Genomic DNA, 23,459 nt, shown 5'->3' on the forward strand with positions numbered 1-23,459 from the left:
AGACCATGGCTGGAGCTAGATTTTCATTGTGCCCTCTAAGTCGGATCGGGAATCGACCAAGGGGGACCCTCCCAGTCAGCTGAAAAGAGAACCCTAAAGGTCAAAATGCTATGGTCAAAATCTCCAAACCTTGTTTGAATCGGTTTATTTACATTAAAGGAATATAGAACTGTTCAGGTTGTAGTCCAAAAACACAAAAGAGAATTCACCATGCGTTCCCTCAGAATTTTCCTATGGGTTTTTATAATGTGGTTTTTGAACATTTGAGCAGAGGCCATCGGTTGAACAGGGATTTTCCCTGTGGCCGGCCGCGAAACATTCAAAACCCCTATTATAGTCATCATTTTTATTTGTATTGCGCTTTTCACAACACGCATTTATTTCAAAGCCGTTTTACAGAAAATCATTAATTAACTGAATGTTAATAAATGAAACTGTAATATCTATAAAGTCTTAGTCATCATTGTGTAGATTGTGTAAATATGATTGTAAGTTAAGTACAATAAGTAATTGAATAATAATTGTTTTTATAACCCCAGTGAGCAAGCCGAAGGCGACTGTGGCAAGGAACACAAAACTCCATAAGATGTTGATTAATGGAGAAAAATAATCTTGGGAGAAACCAGGCTCACTGTGGGGGCCAGTTCCCCTCTGGCTAAACAACATGAATATAATGCCAATATTAGTTACTTATGTGCAGTGCAAGTCATGGACTGTAAGATTAATGATTAATGTCTTTGAAGTTCATCCTGGATTAACTGCAGAAGTTCATATAGATGCATTGTCCTTTGTTAGTTGGCTGATGAAGGCTTTTGTTGGCAATTAAATGATAGTCTATGTTTAACAGTATAGTCCATCATTAGACAAAGGTGATGCAGGCAGAGATCAGTGAGGTGCATTGCAGTTCAACCGGCCAGTCATTTCGGTGAGGTTTATCCTAAGTCCAAGGTTCAGGCAGTGGCATATGAAGTATCCCATGTCTTCTGGTTGGAGTTGGCATTAGTTCATCCCATAAAGTCCATCTTAATAGACTGAAGTGATGTTTGGCTGGCACCGGCAGCATTTAGTCGTTATCCCTCAGAGACACATAGCAGTGGAGTCCAACACCAAGAAGGAATGGAGGTGGATCTGGCCGGCTCTGATAACCTCGGGATATGAATCCCGAGGTTGAGACAGGGAAACAAACAGAATAATATTAGCATAGATGCCATAAAATGTTTTGCAGAGTTATGGATCATGATAAATGTTTCTGGTTCCGGCAGACCTAACTAAAGCAGCCTAATTGTGAGTTGATGGATAAATTAGGTGTATGCCTGACTAAATAGATGAGTCTTTAGTCTAGACTTTGAGTGAGTGTGTCTACATCCTGAAGAGTGTGAGGAGTTAATAATATTAAGAAGAGGTTCTGAGATTACAGGGAATACTTCTTTTAAGAGCTTAGTTGGTATTTGATCTAACATACATGTGGCTTTTGATGTTTTGATAAGTTTTGCTAGCTCTTCATGACTTATGACAGTGAAGGATTGAAGTTGCTCGTGAGGAAAATTATGAGACACTGTTTTCTGTGGTACTGTGACAGACGATTGCATAATTCCAAATTTATTTCCGATTATTTCAATTTTATCAGTAAAGAAATTCATTGAAGTCATTACTCTTGTGCTGTGCAGAATATCCGTTTCAGTCGATGCGTTATTCCTAACCAATTTAACCACAGTACTGAATAAACACCTAGGATTGTTGTGGTTATTTTCTATGAATTTGCTCAAATATGCTGACCTGGCAGCTTTTAGTGCCTGTCTGTAGCTACAGACACTATCCTTCCATGCACAGCGAAATACCTCTAATTTTGTATTCTTCCACTTGAGGTCCATTTTCCGAACTGCTCTCTTGAGATCATGAGTGTGATCATTGTACCATGGTGCAGGGCTTTTTTCTTTAATTTTCCTTAATCGAAGGGGGGTGACACTATCAAGAGTGCTAGAGAAGACTGTATCTATATTTTCTGGTATTACTTCAAGTTCTTCTAGACTTTTTGGCTTACTGAATATATGAGATATATATGGAAGATTATTATTGAAGCTATCTTTAGTGGTCAAAAGAATAGTTCTACCTGAATGATAGCATGGTGTAGATTGAGTAACATTAGCTGATCACAGCATACAAGAGACGAGGTAATGATCTGAGATGTCATTGCGGCAGAATTTTGAGTTGAATTACTGAAATAAATGAACTTTTCCACGACATTCTAATTTATTGAGATGCACCTGTATACTCTCAGTGTAACAGCATACAACTGGAACATATACATTTACACTAAACAAAACCATAAAAAATATTTTTAAAAATCTAGTAGAAACACGATATAGAAACCGCCGTATTTAAACAAATACTTATAAATCTACTTGAATCGAATATGTGCAAATACAGGTGCATCTCAATAAATTAGAATGTCGTGGAAAAGTTCATTTATTTCAGTAATTCAACTCAAATTGTGAAACGTGTGTATTAAATAAATTCAATGCACACAGACTGAAGTAGTTTAAGTCTTTGGTTCTTTTAATTGTGATGATTTTGGCTCACATTTAACAAAAACCCACCAATTCACTATCTCAAACAATTAGAATACATCATAAGACCAATAAAAAAAACATTTTTAGTGAATTGTTGGCCTTCTGGAAAGTATGTTCATTTACTGTATATGTACTCAATACTTGGTAGGGGCTCCTTTTGCTTTAATTACTGCCTCAATTCGGCGTGGCATGGAGGTGATCAGTTTGTGGCACTGCTGAGGTGGTATGGAAGCCCAGGTTTCTTTGACAGTGGCCTTCAGCTCATCTGCATTTTTTGGTCTCTTGTTTCTCATTTTCCTCTTGACAATACAAAAGGTCTGGTGAGTTTGCTGGCCAGTCAAGCACACCAACACCATGGTCATTTAACTAACTTTTGGTGCTTTTGGCAGTGTGGGCAGGTGCCAAATCCTGCTGGAAAATGAAATCAGCATCTTTAAAAAGCTGGTCAGCAGAAGGAAGCATGAAGTGCTCCAAAATTTCTTGGTAAACGAGTGCAGTGACTTTGGTTTTCAAAAAACACAATGGACCAACACCAGCAGATGACATTGCACCCCAAATCATCACAGACTGTGGAAACTTAACACTGGACTTCAAGCAACTTGGGCTATGAGCTTCTCCACCCTTCCTCCAGACTCTAGGACCTTGGTTTCCAAATGAAATACAAAACTTGCTCTCATCTGAAAAGAGGACTTTGGACCACTGGGCAACAGTCCAGTTCTTCTTCTCCTTAGCCCAGGTAAGACGCCTCTGACGTTGTCTGTGGTTCAGGAGTGGCTTAACAAGAGGAATACGACAACTGTAGCCAAATTCCTTGACATGTCTGTGTGTGGTGGCTCTTGATGCCTTGACCCCAGCCTCAGTCCATTCCTTGTGAAGTTCACCCAAATTCTTGAATTGATTTTGCTTGACAATCATAAGGCTGCGGTTCTCTCAGTTGGTTGTGCATCTTTTTCTTCCACACTTTTTCCTTCCACTCAACTTTCTGTTATCATGCTTGGATACAGCACTCTGTGAACAGCCAGCTTCTTTGGCAATGAATGTTTGTGGCTTACCCTCCTTGTGAAGGGTGTCAATGATTGTCTTCTGGACAACTGTCAGATCAGCAGTCTTCCCCATGATTGTGTAGCCTAGTGAACCAAACTGAGAGACCATTTTGAAGGCTCAGGAAACCTTTGCAGGTGTTTTGAGTTGATTAGGTGATTGGCATGTCACCATATTCTAATTTTTTGAGATAGTGAATTGGTGGGTTTTTGTTAAATGTGAGCCAAAATCATCACAATTAAAAGAACCAAAGACTTAAACTACTTCAGTCTGTATGCATTGAATTTATTTAATACACGAGTTTCACAATTTGAGTTGAATTACTGAAATAAATGAACTTTTCCACGACATTCTAATTTATTGAGATGCACCTGTACACTTTTGAGTGATGACTCAAACGAACGGCGAGTCGGTTCATTTGCACGAACCGATTCGTTCAAATGATTCAGACTTTTCTGTCTGCGAGATATCAACATATATGAGACCATTTCCTGAAACTCTTGATTAGTCTACACCATAATCTCTGCAAGAACCACCAACAAAGTATGAGACCTGCCGCTGTTTAAGTGTTTATATATATATGTAAATAATATGTTATTTACCTATATAATCCGGTAATAATCTTGAAGGTTTACCTGTTTTCGGAATCGGTTGAGGACAAAATCACACTTCTTTCTTCTAGTCGTGCACGTGCAAAGGTAAGGTTTGTCTTTATGTATATGTTGGTTTCACTTGTGAAAATGCCTTTCTCAGTAACACTTTGCAATATCTATGTTTTACATATTGCATGTTAATATACATTGTAAGAGCAATAAATACAGTAATGCATTGAATAAATATTTGAACTTATACAAATAAAACAGTATAAATGATGTATATTATATGAAGTGTGTAATATTAGAATATGCATATTTGATACACTAATATTCTTCATATTTCAATGTACAATAATGCATCATTATAAACATCTTCACAAAATACATTTATACATTTGTCTACAAATAGTATTACTAACAAATCTGCTGAAAACATTGGTCATTTTAAGATTTTATTATTATTATTATTATTATTATTATTATATAACAACGTAGCCCAGTATCTGGGTAAGCTTTAACATAATTGGGGTAATTTGACATATGGGAAAGAAACAATTGAGCATGCACAGTGCTGTTTGCCTTACAGCAGCTTTAGTGAAAACAGAACAACATGAATTTGTGTGAAGGTGTGTAAAGCTGAAATCTGATACAGTGCAGATGGCACATCTGTTATGAAATTCCTGTTATGAACATGCAAGTGTCAGATAAAACAGTAAATGTGAAGACTTCTCTAACATTACTGAATACATTCTGACTTATTGTTGTGTATTAACTATCCCTGATTGCCCCTACATGTTATTGAATTGTGTAAAGGGGTGCAAAAAAGTGACTGGAAATCATTAATTTCAGGCCACATCCACACTAATCCGTTTAGTGCTGCATTCCATTCAAAGTTGGATGTGGGATATTCCTACTTGATATCGCTGACCATTAACCCTCTATGGCATGAATTTTTATTTTGGGGGTGAAAAAAATATTTCACCCCATTTTTTGGGAGCTTGGGGGACCCTGATAATATATCCATCTTAAAATGTGTCCATCCAATCCCCCCCAACCAGATATTGGTTTGTTGCCTAAGGGCAACAATGTGCTACGAGGGTACTGAAACACCAAGGATTTCTATAGTGCATATGATAAGTGGAATAAGGAAAACAAGCAATATATGCAAATTAGAAAAACTTTTATTTTGACAAACATCAACCACAAATGGTTCCAACCAATCACAAACATCACACAATCAAATAAACAAAGCTCTACTAATTACAGCTAACACCTCATGTATAAATGTTTCTCACATTTCATATAATCATATAAACCAACATCCAGTTGACTCTGTGTGTGTGTGTGTTGCATAGGCCTTCAGCGATGTATGACTTGATGGTATACAGCTTCATATGTTCCTTCTTTCTCATGCCAGTGCCTTCACAATCTTTTCGGTAGAGCAGCCAGGTGATATGGTCCTAATTATGCATCCGAGCACACTTGCCCGAACAAAAGTGGTCTAACTGCACAATGTTGCCCTGAGGCAACAAACCAAAAAACACAGTTTTAGTATATAATTAAAAACAAAACAAATCTTTAAACAATCAAACATACTTTTTACATGCTCACGCACATGCATGAGCATGTAATTTGTGGATTATACCACAAATTTATATTTTTTCATATAAAGTTATTTCAATTTAAACATGTTAAAAAGTGATATTTATCTTAGCAATTGGAGGCACTGTGTCCCATGTGGCTTTTCTTCCTGAAAGGACTGCTCCACCCCCAGACAAAAGGCCAGACCCACTTCACCCCTCTTTTCATTGAACACAGACATGTCAGGTGATATTATATATTTTCTTTTCATAAAAAAAAAAAAAAAAAAAAAAAAAATGAAAGGGGCGGCGTTAGGTCCAAAAAGTAGTTTGTTGCCTGAGGGCAACACCATGCCATAGAGGGTTAAGGAATTCCATTGCCATAAAACTGCAATGCTCTCGTTAGCTAAGCAGGTGTTCCACTGTCACCAGAGAAGTCTCAAACCAATTGATAAACAAAGCTGCAACGCTTGCATTTGTGCTAAATGTCTTTGCAATCGTTTGTTTAAAAAGCTTTAATATCATGTAATGTAGGAACTTTGACTCATTGATTGATATTATTTATTAAAAGTGGATGATTATCACTAACTTTGGAGTTGAAGATTTCCGCACAAGTTTCCAAGTTGGAAGTCCTACTTCAAGTGCCGTTCCATTGCACTTTCCCTAGTAGGAAGTTGGAAATTCCGACTTTACGAGTTGAATGCAGCATAAGTTTGAAACCTCCGTTTTTAGTTTCCTGATGTCATCGTTATCTAGAATATGCGGTTATGGAGAGTCTCCATTTTCGATAAAGGAAAACGCCATCCCAGTGTGGATGAGAGACATAAACGTAGCAAAATCAATGCACTTTCAAACGAAAATGGATTAGTGTGTATGTGGTCCACACCCATACGTTTTTATTTGAAAGCCATGTTCTCACTAGAATGGCATTTCCCTCCACCGAAAATGGTGCTATTTGAAAACGCTTTCCATGACCACATACAGTGGCAAGGAAAAGTATGTGGCCCCTTTGGATTTAGCTGGTTTTCTGCAATAATTGGTCATAAAATCTGATCTTCATCAAAGTCACAAGTATAGACTAGGGCTGCACGGTATATACTAATGAAATATCGTGATACCAAAAATATTTAAATGGTACAATATCATCTTGTTGTTAATTTTGGTACCATATTAAAGTATGCTGCCATTTGTGTAATGTAATGTGACAGTTTTCACATGAAATCAAAGACTATTTGAAAATAATTAAAATAAAAAGTCTCGATATGGCAAAGTGTGATCATTAAGCAGCTGAAGGATGTAATTTAGTTAAATAATATACAGTCACATGTGCTGCATGCCACAGAATGAATGAGAGGCTCCGCTCTGCTCTGTCATCTCCTTCACACACACAGGCACGCAGGCGTGCACACACACACACGTGTGCGAAACACACTATTACTGCTTGATTTTCATGCAGTGTGTCCAGTAGTATCCATCTGCAGAGCCGCAGAGCCGCAGAGCAGTGTGTTTAGTGTATAAATGGCTGTGAACTCTCAAATGACTTTTTCACCGAAGATTTTAGCTCGCTAGTCAGGGGAAGTTTGATATAACGAATCCTTCAAAAACAGAGGTCTTTCAAAATAAAAGTCCCGCTGAAATGAGAGCTTTAGTTAACTGGATGCGTGAAATTGAAGACATTACAACAGAAAAATATTACTACTGTATAAAAGTGTAATATTCAAAGTAGTAGCAATAATACTCATAATAACAATAATATTATATTAAATGGTAATATTATTAGTATTATTATCTGTAAGCAATTTCACAAAAGCTGAATACCAGTACTGAATATCAGCATGTTGTGATTCATCCATGACAGCCTTTCGCCTCAGGTAATCAGATTGTTTTCATTTAATGTTTTCATTAATACTGTAAAGCTCTGATGTGCATCTTTTTTGTTTTTTTTTACCAAAAATAATTATTTATAAATTATTATATTTTTATTTGATCAAAGTTGATTAAACACAGTTTGATCGTAACATTTAATTAAAACATTTAACATGGAATCCAGACAAATTAAAACAGAAAAGGCATAATTATCTATAAGACTTTATGCAGCTCTTTTTGTCAATCATTTTTTTTTATTTGTTTCCTAAGTATCAAGTTAGTTCCGATACCGAGGTACCAGGGCTTGTATCATACCGAAGCCAAAATTTTTGGTATCGGAGCAGCCCTAGTAGAGACAAACACAATTTGCTTAAGCTAACAACACACAAGAAGTTATAATCTTTCATGTCTTTATATAACACATCCCACTAAACATTCACAGTGCTGTGGAAAAAGTAAGTGAACCTTTGGATTTAATAACTGGTCGATCCTACTTTGCCAGCAACCAAGCATTTCCGGTAGCTGCAGATTAGACTTGCAAAAAGATCAGAAGGTATTTTGGAGCATTCTTCCTTACAGAACCGCTTCAGCTCAGCCGTATTCTTAGGATGTCTGGTGTGAACGGTTCTCCTGAGGTCATTTCACAGCATCTCTATTGAGTTAAGGTCTGGGCTCTGACTGGGACACTCCAAAAGGTGGATTTTCTTTTTTTGAAAGACATTCTGTAGTCGGTTTACTTCGATGTTTAGGGTCATTCTCTAGCTGCATCCCCCAACTTCTACTGAGCTTCAGTTGGCGCACAGCCACCCTGACATTATCCTGAAGGATATCTTGATAAACTTGGGAATTTATTTTCCCTTGATGATGGCAAGCGGTCCAGGCCCCGAAGCAGCAAAGCAGGCCCAAATCATGATGCTCCCTCCACCGTACGTCACTGTTGGGATGATGTTTTCATGTTGGTATGCAGTGCCCTTTTTACGCCATATGTAGTGCTGCGTGTTCTTCTCAAACAATTCAGCTTTAGTTTCATCAGTCCACATTTTCCCAGTAGTGTTGTGGAGTGTCAAGGTGGTCTTTGGCAAACTTCAGGTGCGCAGCAATGTTTTTGTTGGAAAGCAGCAGCTTCCTTCGTGGTGTCCTGCCATGGACACCATGCCTGTTCAATGTTTTCTGTATAGTAGACTCATGAACAGAGATGTTAACCAGTTCCAATGATTCCTTCAAGTCTTTATCTGTCACTCTGGGGTTCTTTCATACCTCAATGAGCATTCTGCAGTGTGCCCTTTGAGTCAGTATTGGCTGGACGGCCACTTCTAGGGAGAGTAGCTATAGTACTAAATTGTCTTCATTTATAGACAAAATGTTTAACTGTGGATAGATGAATATCTAAGCTCTTCAAGATAACTTTTTAACCCTTTTCAGCTTTATGCAAGGCAAAAATACTTGATTGTAGGTCTTCTGAGATCTCTTGTTTATGAGGCATGGTCCATGTCAACAGATGCTTCTTGTGAAAAGCAAACTCAAAATGTTTGAGTGCTTTTTATGAGTCAAAGAAGCTCTAACCCACACCTCCAATCTCGTTTCATTAATTGGATGCCAGGTTTGCCAACTCTTGCTTTTGTTGACATCATTAGCCTAGGGGTTCACTTACTTTTTCCAACCTTCACTGTGAAAGTTTGAATGATGTATTCAATATGTACAAGAACAAAATATTAACGTGTGTGTTATTAGTTAAAACAGATTGTGTTTGTTCAATTTTGTAACAAGATCAAACCTAAAAAAAGTTATACATAAATGCAGGTAATTCCAAAGGGTTCACATACTTTTTCTTGCCACTGTGCTGTAATGTTAACGATAGAAAACTGAATACAGAGTTTTAAAAAGAAAATGGATTAGTGTGGATATGGCTTAATTTGAGTTACATTTTAGCAGGAAGTAAATTCATTTAGAGAAATTGATTTTTAACAGTTACATGAACCTTTCAAGACAGAGTGATTGTTGTGCTCTATTAGCGATCAACACTTTGGCAACCTCAGTGTATTTAATTGCTTTCAGTATGAACACCGCTTGTGAATATACAGTAGCACGAACACTGTAATGTAAAGTGTGATCCATTTTCTTTTTAGGTTCTTCATTATTTTGAATGCTTTTGGTTTCGAAGTGTAACCAAGTCCATTACGCAAAGGGATAGTTCATGATGGCTAACTGCAACCTCAACATCACAGAAGGCATCCAGATTCTCCAATTAGCCACATCTATACCTACATTCATCATGGGAGTTCTGGGGAACTTCTACATCTTATTAATGTTCTGCCGTCAGCCCAGATCAGAGTGGAACTACGTGAAGATCTACATCACCAATATGGCCATCGCCGACTGCATTGTGTTAGTGATCTTGCCCATCAAGATTGCTTCATACTACCAGAATTTGGAGGGAACTTCAAAACTATGGGACCATTCGAACAAGGAATTGTGTTATGTACTTGTGTCGGTGTACTACCGTAAACATGTACGTCAGCATCTTCACCGTGACCGCCGTAAGTGTTGTGCGTTATGTGGCCATCAGGTTCCCTATGAAGGCGAGAGATGTTCTGTCGTGCAGGAAAGCTCTGGTGGTCTGTGCGCTCATATGGGTGGTAAACTGCTCTTTCAGTGCTGCCTTCCACCGCGTGGACGACCCTGAACATAACATGACGATCAAGTGCTTTCAGAAGAACCAGACAGAGGAGTTACCATTGGTCTTCATTCTGGTGTTGAACATAGTTGGGTTCCTCCTGCCCATTCTAGTCATGTTGTATTGCTCCATCAAAGTCATTGATACGCTACGAAAACAGTTGGACATCGGATCTCGTACTGAAAAGATCCAATGCATCTTCATCATCTCAGCCAATTTGGTTGTTTTTGTCATATGCTTTTTCCCAGTCCACTTTGGGTTTCTCTTCAAGTACATAACCCAAGCTAAAAATTACAATTGCGACGTGCAGTTTTTTGCACACAACTTTGTGCATGGTGCTATGTGTATTGCCAGTATGAACTGTGGTTTGGACAGTTTTAGTTATTATTTTGCCACCAAAACGTCATGGAATATGTGCTGCACCAATAAAACAAGAAATGAAGCATATGAATGCAATTATAACAGAGTTTCCCTTCAAAGTCCCAAATTAAATTTATAGCTGCTTCTTAGTGAGATTTATTGTTTCCATTATAATGACTATGGCTGGTAACACTTTATAAGCAGTCCAAACATGAAATAATGCTTAAAACATGAGTACATTTACATGTACATTTAAAAATAAATATGAAAATATTGTTTCATGACATTTTGACTTGTATGTAAATGATCTGATCTGTAAACTTTACAGCATTATAAAGTTTACATGGCTCTTCTGGAAAGACCATTTTTCTTACCATTTTTAGGCCTTTTTAAAAAGCATATAGGCAAAAATGAATGAAAAATCACCATAAAACTGGGGGAAATTATTGAAAGTACTATCAAAGACGTGATAATGTTATATTAGCTTGCACCGCAGATTTGGCTGTGCAGAAAACTCAATGAGAACGATTATATACAAACATATTTTCTAATTGGATTTTTTTAAAACTTGAACTCTGGGTAGTTGTTATTGCTTTAAGTTTGGCTGCTGAACCCTTTCTAGTACGTGGATATTTATCAAATGTGTACAAACAGCTGATTCCTCTTTTAATGACTGGTTTTGTACACCATCTACAGAACATACATGCACCTTAGCTCATGAGAATACCATGTAGGACAGGTCTGTTTTTAATGCCAGGTCTTTAATCATGTTGGTCGTGCACAATTACAGATGCTTGCCATATGTACTATAAACACTGTCAATACATAAAGTACAACATGGCACTGACAAACGGAGCCCAAAAGCAATTTATTTCATCCATATTTTTTGTCCAATATTTGAATGTTCTTTAGAATGGTTTTGTAATGATGAGTTATCATGTGATGTTTGAGATCTTGTTCAGAATGCCGGAGATCCACAATAATGTTTTTCATTTTCTTGAGAAGTTCAGGCAGTATTTCAGCTGTCTGAAACACTTGCAGGTGCAGGCTCAGCAATGCTTCTTTTATATGCACAAAGCTGCAAAACACCTGGAGGACGGGAAAGAGAGTGTTCATCTAGACTCTATAATTTCAGTGTTCACTATGGTTTAAAAAAAAACGCTTTTTTGTATAATTTTGTTTTACTGAAAATTTTTGTATTTGGGAATTATTTGCAATTGTTTGTATATACAAATAAACTAGAGATTGAAAAAGAGCAATACATTTATTTTATTATTTTTTTTTTTTTTACAAATTATTTGCATATTTATATTGATAAATATGTAATTGAATAATCAGGCACTTGGAGTTAAAAAAATACCATTTATGTATTCACAAATTATTTGCAATTGTTTGTATTTGCAATATATATACACCGATCAGCCACAACATTAAAATCACCTGCCTAATATCGTGCAGGTTCCTCTCGTACCACCAAAACAGCTCTGAGCCATCGAGGCACTGACTCTACAAGACATCTGAAGGTGTCCTGTGGTATCTGGCACCAAGACATTAGCAGCAGATCCTTTAATTCCTGTAAGTTGCGAGGAGGAGCTGCTGTGGATCGGACTTGTTGGTCCAGCACATCCCACAGATGCTCAATCGGATTGAGACCTGGGGCATTTGGAGGCCAGGGCAACACCATGAACTCTTCATCATGTTCCTCAAACCATTCCCGAACAACTGTTTGTTCTGACACCTTTCTATCATGGCCAGCATTTAGTTTTTCAGCAATTTGTGCTACAGTAGCTCTTCTGTGGGATCGGACCAGACGGGCTAGCCTTCGCTCCCCAATTTGGCCCTTGTCAAAGTCGCTCAGATCCTTACACTTGCCCATTTTTCCTGCTTCCAACACATGAAATTCAAGAATTGACTGTTCACTTGCTGCCTAATGTATCCCACCCCTTGACATGTGCCATTGTAACGAGATAATCAATGTTATTCACTTCACCAGTCAGTGGTTTTAATGTTGTGGCTTATCAGTGTATATAAACATATTTATATATATACACACATTACGCACACACACATATAAATCAGATTTTCAAAATTGCTTTGAAATATTTATGTATACTTTTGCAATTTTGAAATGTGTAATTAAAAAACAAATGTAATGGAAATTTGGTATTTGTAAATAAGCATTTTTTGCATTTGCAAACTTCTTAAATTTGCAATTTTGCAATATAGATTAAAAAAGCAATTTTGTATTTGCAAAAAGAATGGAAAAAAACAGGAATATTGAACAAGAGTTAATGTATTAGTTCACCCAAAAATGAAAATTCAGTTATTGTTTACTCACCTCTGTGTCGTTATAACCCCATATGACTTTCTTAATTTTTCTCAACACAAAGGGAGAAATTGTGAAAACATTTTGTTCTCAGTGATGTCATACAATGGCAGTTTATGGTGACCACCTCTTCAAGCTTCAAAAGAACACAGAAGTCTAATAAATTATTCCATGAGACTCATGATTGTTATGAAAGGATACGATAAGATTTGGTGAGAAACAAACCGAAATCTAATGTATTATTTAGTGAAAATGTTCACCGACCGTTGATCTCCTGTGCATGTTCATGAAAGGACACGAGAGCAACAGTTCACTCAGCCTCCTCGCAACATTGGGGCATTCAAGTTAAAACCCGTTTTGTTTATCTAAAAACAGATCCTCCACAGTGATAGTGACAACAGAACACAACACAGCTGCACACAAAACAGAGAACAGAACTTACTAAACATGTCTGAAGAGTTTGTAGTCGAAGCATTGATGCATTTCTATACCCAGCCTTATTATTTTGAGTGTTTTTGGACCGGTGCCAGTTCCCAGTGGACGTTTTACCCGCACGATGCCGAAAATAGAACACAAGCAATCGATAGAATGTACCGTTGCTCGTCACTGATGGTGCTCGTCACTCTTTGATTAACATAGTAAAGAGACATTTTATCGTGTGTTGTTTGCCATCAGTTTAGGACATGGTGTGACTGTGGCTGCCTGTAGCCTCCTCGTTGTTTCTGTTTGATTTCCAAGTACTGCGTTCAAAAAAATAAGGCTGGGCATAGAAATGCATCAATTCTTCAACTACAAACTCTTCAGACCTGCTTAGTAAGTTCTGTTCTGTGCAGCTGTGTTGTGTTCTGTTGTCACTATCGCTTGAACGCACCAATGTCGTGAGGGTACCCCATCATGAACGCACACAGGAGATCAACGGTCAGTGAACATTTTCACTAAATAACACATTAGATTTCGGTTTGTTTCTCACCAAACCTTATCATATGCTTTCATAACAATCATGAGTCTCGTGGAATAATTAATTAGACTTCTGAATTATACTTTTGTGTTCTTTTGAAGCTTGAAGAGGTGGTCACCATAAACTGCCATTGTATGACATCACTGAGCACAACATTTTTTCACAATTTCTCCCTTTGTGTTAAGCAAAAGAAAGAGGTTATAGGGTTATAACAACATAGGGGTGAGTAAACAGGGACTGAACTTTCATTTTTGAGTGAACTAATCCTTTAAATTTGCAATTTTGCTATATACATTAAAAAATATAGACATTTTGTATTGGCGATTATATGTATTTGTTGCCAAAATGGAGGAATGGAAAAAGCAGGAATACTGAACAGAGTTAGAGCAGATTTACCCGCCCCCAAAGCCAAAATGATGCCAATCCAACCCAAGATATATGACCATGAGAACCTCCAGTCAATGTAACGCTTGCCAAAGAAATCGACCATCACTCCAGTGTAGATTGCCAAAGCCAGTAGTGCAAAGAATCCTAAAGTATAAAGAAAACAAACTACTTGAGGCCTGAAATTACTTATCCAAAAAGAGTAAATCAGCTAAAAGTATCAAGTCTTTCACAAGTGATTAAATATCTCAATAATCTCTCATAATTAACCTCCTGTATTTACTGGTTGTTTGTCATTTGTTAAATATTTCTTAAAGTCACTAGCATTGCTCTAATTGTTGGAACAGTCCCCAGTTGTCACTTATCAGGGTTTGGGTCAATTGTGTCACACACGTTTTCAAATGTCAAATGGTATAACCCCCAAAAAACTTACAAAGTTACTTTTTTCCATGTATATAATATGTTTTGACTTTTACTTGATGGTTGTGCCACCTGACATTTTTAAGAGTCATTAAATCAAACCTTTGTTGAAAATAGCATAAATGTTTTTTTTATTATTAATTTCTGAAACAGCTAAACATTTTAAACATGAATCATTCTCTTGGACATCTGTATTTGTCTTTAACCCTTTAACTACTAATCTAATGAGACTGTAGAGTGAATACCCACCAGACAGGAGCAGTGCAATCCCTCCGGTCCGTACTCGGCTGCTCCTGGGCCTGTTGGATGCAACAAAGCCCAAAACCACTCCAGCAAAAGCACTCAAAACCGACAGCAGCATGAAGGCTCGTGTGGCATCCCAAAAAGCTATGGGTAAGAAAAAAGACTTTATAAACATCCTGTTTGTCATTATCAGATGTAATTAGACTTTGTTTAGGTTACATACTGGTTCTTCAGAGCTTTGTGGGAAATTCTTGATCATTTTACGATTCAAAAACATATATATGTAAGCAGTGTATGTTTAAAGCTGAAGCTGTATAATTACTGAGCCACTAGCGCCACCAAATGGAATAGCAAGAATAAAAACAATTTCGAACAGCTTTCCCACATACTCAACCCATTTGCAATTAGTCGAACAAACTGAAAGTCCTGCCTCAAACGCACGCCGTTGGTCGAGTCAATGTTGCTATATTGTGGAGCTATATATATATATATATATTTTTTTTTATTTTATTTTTTTTTTTTTAAATCATCCGGTGAATGGCTGACTTTTTATACGGAAGCCCTGAACCGCACTATGAAAAAAAAAAATCCACTAGGTACAATTTTTTTTTAGGTGTCTTAGTTGTAGAACATTGGCTCAGGAAGGCACTATGGCCTTTTTTCTCTCAAAAAAAAAAAATTTAAAAATTAAAAAAAAATTAAAATAAATCTCCAAAAAGTTTTTTTCTCTCTCTAAAATTTTTTCTCTCTAAAAGTTTTTTCTCTCAATCTTTTTTTCTAATTTTTTTCTCTCTAAAAAACAAATTCTTTGTAAAAAAAAAAAAAAAAAAAAAAAAAATGTTTTTCTTTTTCTTTTGCTTGCTAGCTATAAATTAGCATGCGGTTCCAACTTCGGCCACCAGGTGCCACTATCAGTAAGCATGAAATCTAATGCTTACAATGTGAAAGATGACAGCTGTAGTACTTAATCTGTTGATTGGTAGTTGTACAACACTAACAAGAATGTTTTAGAGGAGTTAGAGAGTCTACTAATACATGAAATATGCACAAAAAGGGAGCACTATATCGGGCTATTTACGCTTAAAATGCTCAAGTCCCCATATACATAGGTCAGGCATATGTGGTATCGTTTGAAAGCCTAGAATCTGAACTTTTCATAGATAATTTCTACATTTGTGTTACTTAAAATAAGGAAATAAGGCCTTAAAACTTCAACGTCGCAAATAAGCGCCACCTAGTGGTTATGTGGTAGAAATATTAATATGAATATAAAAGTCTTTAAAAAAGCACTTAAATAGACAAGTCATATATCAAATGAAAGCTCTCATTCTCAGGAATGAGACTGTTGCACTAATACAACAGTTAAAAAAATGAGTTCTGAAAAAATGAGAATACATTTTGGTAGTAGTCCACAGTATGTGTAAATGGTTTAAATGAGCTTTTAAATTTGAGTGTGAAAAATTGCTGGCTTAATATGCTTCAGAGATTTTGAGGTTAAATGAATATTCCTCAGGTCACATGTGTTTCATATGGAATTCGTGAGTTATTTCTGGTTGTTTGATGATCCTCAAGCAGCTCTGCATCTTCCTTTAATTCGACACGGTGCCGTGATACCGTTTAAGCTGACACGTCGCTCCATAGAGTTCATTGATTTGGGCAATGGTAACATGAGTCATCCCTTTAAACACAGCACTGAGGCGTCGCAACTGTCAAAGATGTCTATCTAGCGCATGTTTACATAGGCCAACAAATTAAAAAAGCACAATATCAATAGCAGCATCGATATTCCCAGTGGTGAATGTCATCAAACAACCAGAAATAACCCCTGAATGCCATATGAAACATACAGGATGCAATCTGAGGCATATTCATTTAATTGTGGGATTTCATGTATTAGTAGACTCTCTAAAATTATATATGTTTGTTCCTTGAATAAGATTTGCAAAACATTCTTGTTAGAGTGTTATACAACTACAAATCAACAGATCAAGTACCACAGCTGTCATATGTCACCTTGTAAGATTTCGTGCTTACTAGTAGTGCCACCTGGTGGCCAAGGTTGGTACCGCATGCTAATTGTTAGCTAGCAAGCAAAAAGAAAAAAAAAAATGCATTGCCTCAAGTAGAAACGTTTTTTTAGAGAGAAAAATTAATTATAGAAAAAAAAGTATGAGGAAAATAAAAAAAAATGAGAAAAAAAACTATATTTGTAGGACATAGGCTCAAGAAGATGCCTACATTTTTTTTCACAGTGCAGTTCAGGGCTTCCGTATTTTTAAAATAACAATTATAATATTTTTTAAATGTGTAATCCAAGTAATGTACTTAAATGTAATTAACTTAATTAAAAATTAGTAACTGTAATCTGATTACAAGAATCAAAATGTAATGTGTTACACTACTTTTTGAATAAAAAAGTGATTAATTACAGTAACTAATTTGTAATACAATTACACCCAACACTGATTTTAACATGGAAAAAACAACACACTTCTGCATTAAAATGATGTCTCTTGTCTCAGGCAGCTGGGTAATGTAATATAGAGTGTAAATCTTTTTGTAGAATAAATAATTTATACATTAATGTACATGCTTGTCCTTAATCTCAATGTGTGATTATTTGTAATAATATGCAAATATAAAATATAAAAATGTAAGTAACTTCAGCAAGGAGGGCTTGATATTTTACTATAAACTTTATACATCTGACTCCTATTATAACTTGAATAATGTAAACATTCACAATACACGTATTATTTAATAAATATTAAATACGTTACATAGCCAGAAGATTAACTAAGTAAAAGAAATGTTCCTTAAATCCACATTATACTGTTGACAGAGCTTGACTTGTTATGCAAATAGGAACATTTCACTGAATTCATACATCTACAATTGATATTTCAATTTTAAGCTATAAAGTCATAAAAGTAATTGTGCTTTATTCCAAGTCTTCGGAAGCCATATGATACCGTTGTGCTGGTATTTGAAATATAGCGCACAAGTCATATGGACTACTTTGCGTGTGTGTGTTTTTGTCACTTTTGTAGCTCCATAGCAGCTGTCCCCATTCACTTTCTTTATATAGAAAAGCGCCACCAGGACTTTATGCAAAATATCTCCTTTTGAGTTCCAGTGAAGAAAGAAAGTCATGAGGATAAGGAAATGGTCGCAGCATTTTCGTTTTTGAGTGAAAAGATTATAGATTAATCCTATAAAACTTACCCGCAGTGAGCGTATGGGCGTGGCACTTGCGATTGATGCAGAACCTCCAGAGGCCCTGATTGGATGCGTTTCCCGAGTAGCGATACTGCATCCAATGGTCCGTTGCAGTAGAGATGAGGAGCAGCACTAGGGCTGCTGCGCCACACAGTGTGGCCCCGCCTACCAGAGAAAACACCATCAAGGAGAGACCCGGATCAGCGTTCTCCTGTAGATACAAGCAGGGCTCGAGTTGAGGGGGGATGCGAGGGGATGCCATCCCCCTTGTTGCAAGAAATACCAAAAAGTATCCAACTTGTAAAACCACCATTCCCCCTTATCATCCCCTTTAGATCAATTATGACATGCATAACTTAGAACTAATCATGCAAGTGAAATATTTAATTTTCTACGTTTGATAAAAAACAGACTTTAAATAAGGGCGATTAGCCGGTCAGAATTAGATTTCGACATGTGTGCGGGTGCCAGTTTTAAATAGGTGAAATATCCCAATCACATCTGGACATTTGTACAGTTTGGAAATATTCTGGCAGGGTGACACTTTAGTCACACAATCTGGCAAACTTGAGCACGCAAGCTCTCACTACACTGCGAAAAGTGTAACACTGGCAAACAGGTATGTCGGAGTTTAGCGATGGGTTGCAAGTTCTGCTCAATTTCAAAAATGGCCAAGAGAACAGTTCAAGAAAATCACTCGTCATTAAAATAAAGAAAACAGAATCTAAGACACTGCTATGATAAGTGTACAATTACGTGTACATGTTTTTAATTCAAACAGTTTCAGGGTTTCGCCCATAAAAGTGAGTAGAACAACTTTCTTCCACCACTGTTTAAGCATCCTTCATAGACTCCTTAAGAAGGCCAGGAGCATCAGCAAAGATCCAACTCATCCGGGACACCAACTGTTTGAGCTGTTGCCATCGGGAAGGCGGTTCAGAACAGTGGCAACATGTACAAAAAGACTGAAAAACAGTAAACTTATTAAACTCCTGTAGATCTGTTTTTGGGGGGAGCAGCTCCAGCTGTGCTGCTATAGATCGACCCCACCCATCACACACGCACTAGCACTGATCTATGATGAAATACTTGTTTTGTTGCATGTCCTGACACGTCGTGTAATGTCCCAGCAAGCGCATAGTTGTTTTTTAGGGCACTTATTATTCTGTGCACTTTTCTATAGGTGTAGGCACTTTGTGTGAGCTATTTGGAGGAGATGATGCTACTCAACATTTCATTGTAAAAACAATGACAATCAATCAATCAGTCAAAACAGCCCAAACTTCCTTAATACTTCAGTTATGTCTGTGACAGTGAGCGATATTATGCATACTATGGCCATGTGTCATAAGGGTCAATGAAGTGACGCTCATTTTTGTCCAGATCTATTAAATTAAAAATACATCAAAATAAAAATAAAAATGCAATTCACACAAACCATTTACTTGAATACACCTCTTCTATGATGAGCTTATTTTTCTGGGGCTTAAAGTAAAAAATGTCATGTGGTGTTGAGAGACAGTAAAAAAAATGCATCATATAAAAAAAAAAAAAAAAAATATATATATATATATATATATATATATATATATATATATATATATGTGTTTTTTTTTTGTTTTTTTTACCTTGACAAATGTGTTGAAAACTTTTAGGAAATTAATTATTAAGTTGTTTATACTCTTATGTATTCACGGTGCAAGAAAATATCATTATACTGTTTACTTGATGGTCACACCGCATGACAATTTTAAAGTTAAAAAATTTTTTTGTAGAAAATGCTAGAAAGTTTTTCAAAATTGTATGAAATTGGACACAAAGATTACATTTCTGAGAACTTGACACAAGTGTTTTACACAAGATTTTAAAAGATTTCTTATTTTAACACCTTGGACAACCTTATTTGTCAATGGCACATAAGTATTAAAGTATTAAAAATTCTTATCTATAAATATACACATATGCAGTGTGGGGTAAGTTACTTAAAAATAGCTGTAATCAGAAATTGTAATCAGATTACTTTACTAATTACTGCTTTCCTATTAATATCATTAAAAAAGTAATCACATTAGTAATTAGTCTATATTTCTTTCTTGTTCATTGTTTCACACAATTCATGCACTCAACACCTCACATTTCTCCTTCACAATGACTCGTTACGGGGCCATAATTCATTTATTCTACATAAATAATATATTAGAAATTAACATAACCCTATTAAGTACTTAAAAGTAATTAAATTAAAAGTCAGTAACTGTAATCTGATTACAAGAATTAAAAACGCAATGCATTACACTACTTTTTGACTAAAAAGTAATTATATTACAGTAACTAATTACTCTGTGATTGGATTACCCTCAATGCACAAATGTACACACACACACATATATATATGTATATCTATTAGGGCCTGGGTAGCTCAGCAAGTATTGACACTGACTATCACCCCTGGAGTCGCGAGTTCGAATCCAGGGCGTGCTGAGTGACTCCAGCCAGGTCTCCTAAGCAACCAAATTGCTAGGGAGGGTAGAGTCACATGGGGTAACCTCCTCGTGGTTGCGATTAGTGGTTCTCGCTCTCAATGGGGTGTGTTGTAATTTGTGCGTGGATTGTGGAGAGTAGCATGAGCCTCCACATGCTGTGAGTCTCCGCGGTGTCATGCACAACGAGTAACGTGATAAGATGCACGGATTGACGGTCTCAGAAGCGGAGGCAACTGAGACTTTTCCTCCGCCACCCGGATTGAGGTGAGTAACCGCGCCACCACGAGGACCTACTAAGTAGTGGGAATTGGGCATTCCAGATTGGGAGAAAAGGGGATAAAAATACATACATAAATAAAAGATAATATATATCTATAGATTAATATTTAAATTAATTATTATTAATCTTTACACATTTCCTGATTTAAAATAAATAATATTAATAAATACAATAATTTAAATTTTCATATATATATATATGAATATATATATTTTTTTTAATTAAAATTTTGTTTTATAATCAAATAAATTAATATGGTGGCACAATTATATTTTTGTCTACAAAACTAATTTCAAACATTTAAACATACGCCTTCATGATTTTTAAGATCATGTGAAACATTTCAGTCAAGTGTTTCAAAACTTTTGACAGGTAGTGTATATATATATATATATAAAATGACACTCTTTGAGAGATGTGTTATGGTGGCTTACCATAAGAAAGTACCCAAAAAAGTACTGTTGTGTCACCATAGTAAAGTGATTATATGGTACCATAGTACTTTGATATGCCATACACATATACCATTGTATTTACACAGCACTTAAAGGCACTTCAAAGGGTAACAAGGTATTATCATTTTTGCAAAACCATTAAAATCTCTTTGCAAGGTTGATAACACTGTTCACAGTCTCCAACAGTTCATTTGCATACTAGTCCCTTCAACTGTCCCTTAAGTTTGGACAAAAACACCATCTGCATTTGGATCACATCAAACTGAGCATCCAACCAATCAAGCTTTATATGTTTTTAATATGCATAAGTAGATTTTGATTTCAAATTGTTCATGCAGCACAAACTACATCAGCACATTTTAACTTGTGCACAAAGGCTGCCAGCAAACACACACACACACACTTCCAGCAGTGTCTGGAAAAGCCATGCAAAACCAGTTTACCACCATTTTCTATTCATAAAGTACATAAGAGAGCTATTCATATTGAATCTCCAAGAACATGCCATAAAATGCATTTTTAGATGCGCAAAGAACAAACCAGGCCTTTGTTTGCAGCAATGTCACAATTTAAAGACAACAAGTGGATTGTATCTCTTCAAGCAATGGTCAAATAATTTCAAAACAAGCAAGTGCATTCACATTCCCAAAATAAAGATTATCCTAAAAACAAATCTATAGAAAACAAAGTCTCGATTTTACCAATATTGTATAAAAGTAAGGTTTTGAGTTAGCTCTTCCAACTTATGCATGTATAAGTATGTAAATAATTTAGTTTTACATACCTCTTTGTTGGTTGTTGTCTGTCCAGTAGCTTGATATCTGTCTGTCTGATTCTTGGGTTTTTAAGCTCTCTTCACTTGGCCATCATTGTTCCAGCCACAATAGAATGATCCAGTCCAACATGTGAGAAATGAGGTAATGCACATCTTTTGCACTCGTTTACTCATTCTCTCGTTCCCTTACAATCTCACCAGTCTTCTACATCAACAATGGTCTCAGAATGCAATGTGGGACGTTTCTTGACGTATGCCACCCTTGTGTTGACACTCACTTGCCTCTCTCTCTTTCTAGCTGCACTCCATCTCTTTGTCCTTTGGGCCGAAATTTGCTGATGAATCCTGGTAGAAAGTCTTGGCTTTTGCCTACCATCCCTGTTGGGGGTCAAACCAAACCAGTGTTTGGGTGAAGAGATGATTACATAATTTGTAGTAGAAATCTACCGATATTTTTTCGAACGATAACGATATGCAAAACCAGTTAGTGTTTTACGCTTTTTGATACAATATTAATCATTAGACTATCAATTTATGCAAAGAATACATTACAGAGATCTACCGATATTTTTTAAATATTTTTTTTCTGACCGATACCGATTATTTTTAAGTGTCCGATAACCGATATGCAAAACACATTTTTAAAATGTGTTTATGCTTTTGGACACAATAATAATCATTATACTATTAAAAGTAATTTATGCAAACAATACATTAAATATAGATATCTACGCTATTTTTTTCAACTGATACCGATTATTTTTAAGTGTCCGATAACTGATATGCAAAACCAGTTAATAAGTGTTTCATGCTTTTTGACACAATAATAATCATTAGACTATTAATCTATGCAAATACATTCTAGAGATCTACCGATACCAGTTTTAAGTGTCCAATAACTGCTATGCAAAAACAGTTAATTATGCTTAGACACAATAATAATAATTAGACTATTAAATATACTCTATTATAAGAATACATTAGAGATCTACAAATATTGATTTTTTCGACCGATTATTTTTGTGTCCGATAACCGCTATGCAAAACCAGTTAGTGTTTCATGCTTTTTGACAGAATAATAATCATTAGACTATCAATTTATGTAAAGAATACATTAGAGATCTACCGATAGTTGTTTTCGACCGATACCGATTATTTTTAAGTGTCTGATAACCGATATGCGAAACCAATTTTTAAAGTGTTTAAGCTTTTTAACAATAACAATCGTC

The 23,459-nt window shown here is 36.1% G+C and overlaps 1 protein-coding gene and 1 pseudogene across 1 annotated transcript; one reads left to right on the forward strand and one right to left on the reverse strand.

Annotated features, from left to right (window-relative positions):
- The first annotated feature begins 4,115 nt into the window (after positions 1-4,115).
- Positions 4,116-10,833, forward strand: LOC127438519 (G-protein coupled receptor 35-like; annotated as a pseudogene).
- Positions 10,834-11,627: 794 nt separating this feature from the next.
- On the reverse strand, positions 11,628-23,268 carry LOC127438520 (lens fiber membrane intrinsic protein-like). The gene is made up of 5 exons (XM_051694160.1): positions 22,240-23,268; positions 18,244-18,448; positions 15,025-15,162; positions 14,368-14,502; positions 11,628-11,776 (listed from the first exon to the last, which is right to left on the reverse strand). Exons 2-5 carry the CDS (start codon positions 18,419-18,421, stop codon positions 11,706-11,708), a joined length of 522 nt encoding a protein of 173 aa, XP_051550120.1. The 5' UTR covers positions 18,422-18,448; positions 22,240-23,268; the 3' UTR covers positions 11,628-11,705.
- Positions 23,269-23,459: the final 191 nt, after the last annotated feature.

This window comes from Myxocyprinus asiaticus, chromosome 49, assembly GCF_019703515.2.
Source record: "Myxocyprinus asiaticus isolate MX2 ecotype Aquarium Trade chromosome 49, UBuf_Myxa_2, whole genome shotgun sequence".
In the NCBI taxonomy this organism is placed as follows: domain Eukaryota; kingdom Metazoa; phylum Chordata; class Actinopteri; order Cypriniformes; family Catostomidae; genus Myxocyprinus; species Myxocyprinus asiaticus.

Excerpts from the sequence above, each read along its gene's own strand:
- LOC127438520 (XM_051694160.1), bottom strand. The coding sequence starts at position 18,421 with ATGGTGTTTTCTCTGGTAGGCGGGGCCACACTGTGTGGCGCAGCAGCC. Across the intron at positions 15,163-18,243 it reads CGCCCATACGCTCACTGCGG|CTTTTTGGGATGCCACACGA; the intron begins GTAAGTTTTATA and ends TCTTACCCATAG. Across the intron at positions 11,777-14,367 it reads CATTTTGGCTTTGGGGGCGG|GTGTTTTGCAGCTTTGTGCA; the intron begins GTAAATCTGCTC and ends CCCGTCCTCCAG.